We start from the raw sequence: 5,343 nt of genomic DNA, 5'->3' as shown, positions 1-5,343 counted from the left end.
AATACGCACTGGCTGGCATCGTTCTTTTCCGTTCCATTTTTGGAAGTACCCAATAAATGGATTTGACTTGTCTACTAACATTGCCTCTGCTTGCTAATTGTACCTAATTCTACACAAAGGAAGCTTTGTCGTAGATTCTATTGTCGATATAAATGACTGCTTTTAGAGGTTTGTCCGTAGGATAAATTTTGTGTATTAGGAGCAATTCCCAAAATACATTTACAAGAAATTGGTTGCAACTTTGCACAAGAAATTGGTTGCAACTTTGCCCGCGAAGTACGTGACATTTCTTACGGTAGCTTCGGTAGTGACATCTTGCCTTGCAAGTTATTCGTGGTTTAGCATGGTAAATTTCCATTTTATCATTGCCAAAACCCTTTTTCATACGTTTATTTATTGTGAGCATTTAACCTGTCCTCTGCTGCACGAAGTTTGCTCTCAATTTTGTCGCGGCGTTGATCAGTCCGAGAAAGCAATTGGCGTGCTGCTGTAAGATGCTTTACAGCTTCGCTCCAAGCTTTGTTTGGTGTCAAAACACTATCGGCATAAATCATGTGCGTTTCCCAATTCTTTGGACGTAGCTTAAATGAGCGCTGAAAAGCTGCGACAGCCTGCTGATAATCCCCCATTGCTGCGAATATACGTCCATACGTGCACATTAAAATGCTCCAACTGTTTTTTTCATGCGAAGGAATTATAGACAAGGCATTTTCAACAATTGTCTTGGCTCGATTAGGGTCAAGCGGCAATTCCAGCAGCGCACGCATATTCCATACAGATGCATCCAAAGGACAAATCTTTAACGCCTTCTCGAGCGCCGTGCGAGCTGCAGGAAGTCGGCGATTTCGTCTCTCAAGTTTAAATAACTCAATTAGCAAAGGCGCGTCGTTGGGCACATGCTGGCTCGCCAAAACGAGAGCCGAACGTGCCGCCTCAAAATTTTGCAATCGCGCTTCGACGCGTGCTAGGGCACGCCATGACTCGATAGTTGTGGCCTGTACCTTAGTAGCCTCTTCGTAAAGCTCTCGTGCGTTTTCTAGCTCTCCATAATGCTCTTCAAAATCTCCAAACGCATGTAATATGAGGCCAGAATGGTGCTGATTTTGGAGTGCGTTTTCAAAAACCTTGCGGGCATTACGCATACGACCACGCCTATTGTACAATATAGCAAGCGACATCATACTTGGAACGTGATCAGGATGCTGCTCTAAAGCTTCTATATACAGCTTTATCGCTGCATCGTCGTTGCCAAGTTCTTCCTCCATTTTGGCATATGAGTTGTAAGCTGATGGCTCCACGAATAGACCACCGTCAATGAGTCGGCGGTATGCACGACGTGCCTCATACACGTCACCGAGCTTAAAGTGAGCCATAGCGCTGAGGAGGATAAGCCATTTGTGAGTCGGAAATTTTTCAAAAGCAATTGAGACCACAGCTAAAGCGTTCTTGTAAAGTCCAGCATCATACTCTGCTTTAGCCCATGCGTGCCAAACTTGTCCCGATGCTCGTGGTTGCGAGACAGCGCTCTGAAAAATGCTGCGCGCCAACCCAACATGCTGGCACTGAGCCTCGAATACCCCGTAGGCCTGCATAATCAGCACATCTCTGGGATGAGTCTCGACAAGATTCTGAAAATTTTCACGGGCCTCATTCAGGCGGCCTGCTTGAGCTTCGCACAAAGCCGTTCCCAATCCAGCCATAGGATTTCCAGGGTCCGTAGCCAAAACTACATTGAAAATGCGCTTAGCCTCCTGCAGATTTTTAGCTTCCAGCTCCATAGAACCCCAAGAAGTCCATAATTCGGTGGAATACGAAATTCGTGACGCCTTATGGAATATCATTCGCGCCAGTCCGTAATTGCCGGCTTTCCACTCCTATGGTTAATGTCACGTGCCTATTAGAAAAAGTAGTTTAAATCATTCAACAAGTGATGCTGACCATGACGCCCCACTTGTTCCACATGGCCATATCCTTCGGATAATGTCGTTGCAGCACGTTACGGAAGAGATTACGAGCTGTGGGCACATCCTCACGCACCAGCTCATTAAGAGTTGGCTCTGACGTCTGCCATTTGCTCTTAAGGCCCTCTAAGTATTTAGAATCGGGCTCCCACGGAATTTTGCCTGACAGCTCACTGAACTTCTTCTCAACTTGACGTGCGAAGTCCTGTCCTTCATATAACGCGTCCTTGGGCCGAATGCTAGTAAAATGACGCAGTTTTGACGTTAGAAGGACTGCAACAGCTCGATTTTGCCGCAATGATGTTTCGTGACATTGAAGCGTCCGCACAATAGCGACATTAAGTCGCCAAAATCCTGCCATTTTTTCAGTCGTGATGCACGATTACTACAAATTCTATTGTGTGCACTACACGAGCCTTGTGCAGACCAGTCAATTTTCGTCTCGTTCCACGCAAACTAGTTTCATTAAGTAAAACTTCTTTCCGAGGACTCCACCAATTAAGCGAATAATGTCGGCTGAGGAAGTTGTTGCTACAGTTGAGGTGACGAAAGAGCTGGGTGAAATGGATGCACTGAAGGAAGTGCTGAAGAAAGCCCTGATCCACGATGGCCTAAAGCGCGGACTTCATGAAGCCGCTAAGGCTCTCGACTCGCGTCGTGCGCGCTTATGTTGTCTTGCGCAGGACTGCGATGAGCCAAGTTACAGCAAATTAGTCCGTGCTCTGTGCGAAGAGCATGGCGTAAACCTTATCCTGGTGCCCTCCGGCAAGCAATTAGGAGAATGGTGCGGTCTGTGCAAGATCGACGCTATGGGAGAGGCACGTAAGGTTGTGTCCACTTCGTGTGCCGTAATCACGGATTTTGGCGAGGAGACCCACGCATTAAACGTGCTACTGGACTATCTTAAGCGCCAGGGAGAAAATTAAGCAGAAGGACTTTTATCGCATTGACAATCTATGAGGCAATTTGCTGATTGTTAGGCCTGGAAGTAGAAGAATACCGAAGTATTGTACTAGTTGCAGCAAACCCAACTAAGAAATAGAGCTGGCTTACTTAATTTTACCACTCGATCGATCTTTCAATAGAATGCGAATGTTATAAAAGTGAGATCTTTACATTCTATATGGATATGCCTGTCAATAGCGATGGTACTGAACCGTCGCGTGCCCACGCAGCTAAGGATTTCACCTGGATGGAAGCCAAGAGCCTCGAGGAAAAGCAGTCGCTGTGGACGCGCGTAAAGGAAGATCCGCTTGTACCGCTTGGCTGTGCACTAACCGCGACTGTGCTGTTTGGTGGCCTGGTAACATTCCAGCGAGGCCAGTCGAAGCTAGGCAACAAGTTCATGCAAGCGCGCGTTATATTTCAAACCGCCACCGTTGTTGTATTGGCTGTAAGTGCATCGTTAGCTTCTAAGGACAATCACGAACGGGAGGAACGTAAGTACGAGGATCGTATGAAGATTGAGCTTCGAGAACATTAGAGCGGACCAGTGCTTATCAAATACTTCACACCTCTAGACAGCTAAAAAAAAGCTCTGCAACAATAGCCCCGAAACGATGAGCTCATAAATAAATTCGTAATTTACTTAAACCTTCTGACTTGATCATAAATGTTGTTACCAGAGGCATATATCATTAGATACACATGAATGCACCATAACTTCTTACCCACCCACTCCCCAATCTGCAAAGCAGTGATCAGTTGGTCAATAAGGAGTAGAACCAGGTTCCTTTCGGTATAATAAAACCTAGACAAGAGCGCGATGTCGCCCCCCCCCTCCTGCTCCCTCCCGAGGGAGGACAGGAAGTGTAGGTGATCGAGCCAAACGTATCGGCCGCGTTGGGGGCGGAAGCATGCTCAGACGGCTTAAGTGGAGACGTCATCCACGAACTGCGGGTGACGCAGACGGAGACAAACAATGTCATAGGTAGTATCACCCAAGCGAGAGAGAAAAGCAACGGGTCAAACTCAGTGGTCCAATCGCCAAATCCGAGCAATTTATCGGCGAGACCGCGTGTAACGGGGCACTATGACTTGTACTGCTTCAATACAAGTCCACTTCGCACTGCTTCAGTTGCGAGTGGTGCTACGTTATTTCACGAACACTAGTACGTGCGGAGGAAGACTTTTCTTTAAGGTAACTAGCTTAAAGAGGGTAAAATGAAAAGTGTATTAATATAATTAAGTATCTCTTCTATCTATCTTGTAAATGCTAACTTAATTATAATCTAATACTAAACATGCAATTGAATTCTAATGTTATCTTATCTGTATCTCTCTTTTGTTTATCTCTACAGCTGATTAGTCTGCGGAATAAATAGATATAATGGTCTATACCTATTTATGGATAAGAATTCTGAACATTATTATATAAGTAGTATCCTCCAAATATTATCTACCTTTATATGATATATTAAATAACAACCTTTAAGTGGTAATTTCAAGTAACGATACACCCCGTTACATCACCCCTCCCTTAAACGACAATCACTATGACTGTCATTGAATGGAGTGGTCAGTATGCGACCACTTAATTTTTAAACGATGTTGATTGGTCAGATCCATCATTTTTAAATTCCATCGCATGAAGAATCAACTCATGCGGGTTTCGATAGTGCTGCGCCTTCGGCTGCGGTTCGTGCAGCCGCGGGTGACGCACTGTTATCTAATGCGGCAGACGTTCCGTCTGCCGTAGTATCATTCACTTACACAACACTAGATGTTGCAATTGCGCGTAATGATTCACCACGTGAATACGAACCCTCTTTGGAGGTCGACTACGAATGCGAGTCGGACGAAATGGCCGACTCGGGGAGAATGGAACAGTCGCCTGATAGACGTCAGGCGGCTGACTATATGCCTTCGAATGAGAAGGCTATTTCTGATAGACGAGTTAATAGTCTATTTGGATCCGACGATGAGGATGATCCCTCATCGCCCGTTCCGTCTCCCGTGCGATCACCTGCACGTGTTTCTGTGCAAGCTGATGACGATGGTGTAAGCCATCGTAAGAAAAGTTCTTGTGGTACCCCTGCTTCAGTGGGTATAACTCAGGGGAAGACAGTAAAATGTCTCATCTCGCCCCTGAAAAGTAGCCGTGGCTTTTGCCAGAGCGGCTTATCAATAGCTTGTCTGGAGAAACTACTCCTCACAATAAGTATCCTTTATTTATTGCGACAAAGCTACATGGCCTTGATCCCAGCGCGAAGAACTTTCGCGCTGAGGAAGATTTCTATCTCGATGCTTTTCTAAAGCATCGATGGTTTAGTGGCAATAATAAGCGAGATAAAGTCTCGCTTATGCAAGCTTGGAGTGCGTTCATTCGCAATGTTAAAGACATTGGACGCGAAGCTTGGCTTCAAAAACTTAACGCGAATCG

General features: G+C 45.7%; 3 protein-coding genes across 3 annotated transcripts; 2 read left to right on the top strand and 1 right to left on the bottom strand.

Moving 5' to 3' along the window:
- Nucleotides 1-389: 389 nt before the first annotated feature.
- Nucleotides 390-2,322, bottom strand: CCR75_009627 (uncharacterized protein; the record flags this gene model as incomplete). Its single annotated transcript, XM_067967666.1, has 2 exons — nucleotides 390-1,874; nucleotides 1,939-2,322. 2 exons carry the CDS (start codon nucleotides 2,320-2,322, stop codon nucleotides 390-392), a joined length of 1,869 nt encoding a protein of 622 aa, XP_067815314.1.
- A 148-nt stretch (nucleotides 2,323-2,470) lies between these two features.
- CCR75_009628 (uncharacterized protein) lies at nucleotides 2,471-2,887 on the top strand (the record flags this gene model as incomplete). The annotated part of the gene is made up of 1 exon (XM_067967667.1): nucleotides 2,471-2,887. The coding sequence occupies one exon, from the start codon at nucleotides 2,471-2,473 to the stop codon at nucleotides 2,885-2,887; it is 417 nt and encodes a 138-aa protein (XP_067815312.1).
- A 197-nt stretch (nucleotides 2,888-3,084) lies between these two features.
- CCR75_009629 (uncharacterized protein) lies at nucleotides 3,085-3,444 on the top strand (the record flags this gene model as incomplete). Its single annotated transcript, XM_067967668.1, has 1 exon — nucleotides 3,085-3,444. The coding sequence occupies one exon, from the start codon at nucleotides 3,085-3,087 to the stop codon at nucleotides 3,442-3,444; it is 360 nt and encodes a 119-aa protein (XP_067815313.1).
- Nucleotides 3,445-5,343: the final 1,899 nt, after the last annotated feature.

The sequence above is a fragment of the Bremia lactucae genome, linkage group LG3 (assembly GCF_004359215.1).
Source record: "Bremia lactucae strain SF5 linkage group LG3, whole genome shotgun sequence".
In the NCBI taxonomy this organism is placed as follows: domain Eukaryota; phylum Oomycota; class Peronosporomycetes; order Peronosporales; family Peronosporaceae; genus Bremia; species Bremia lactucae.
The sequence above is the reverse complement of the archived record's forward strand: the minus strand, read 5'-3'. Positions and strand labels throughout refer to the sequence as shown.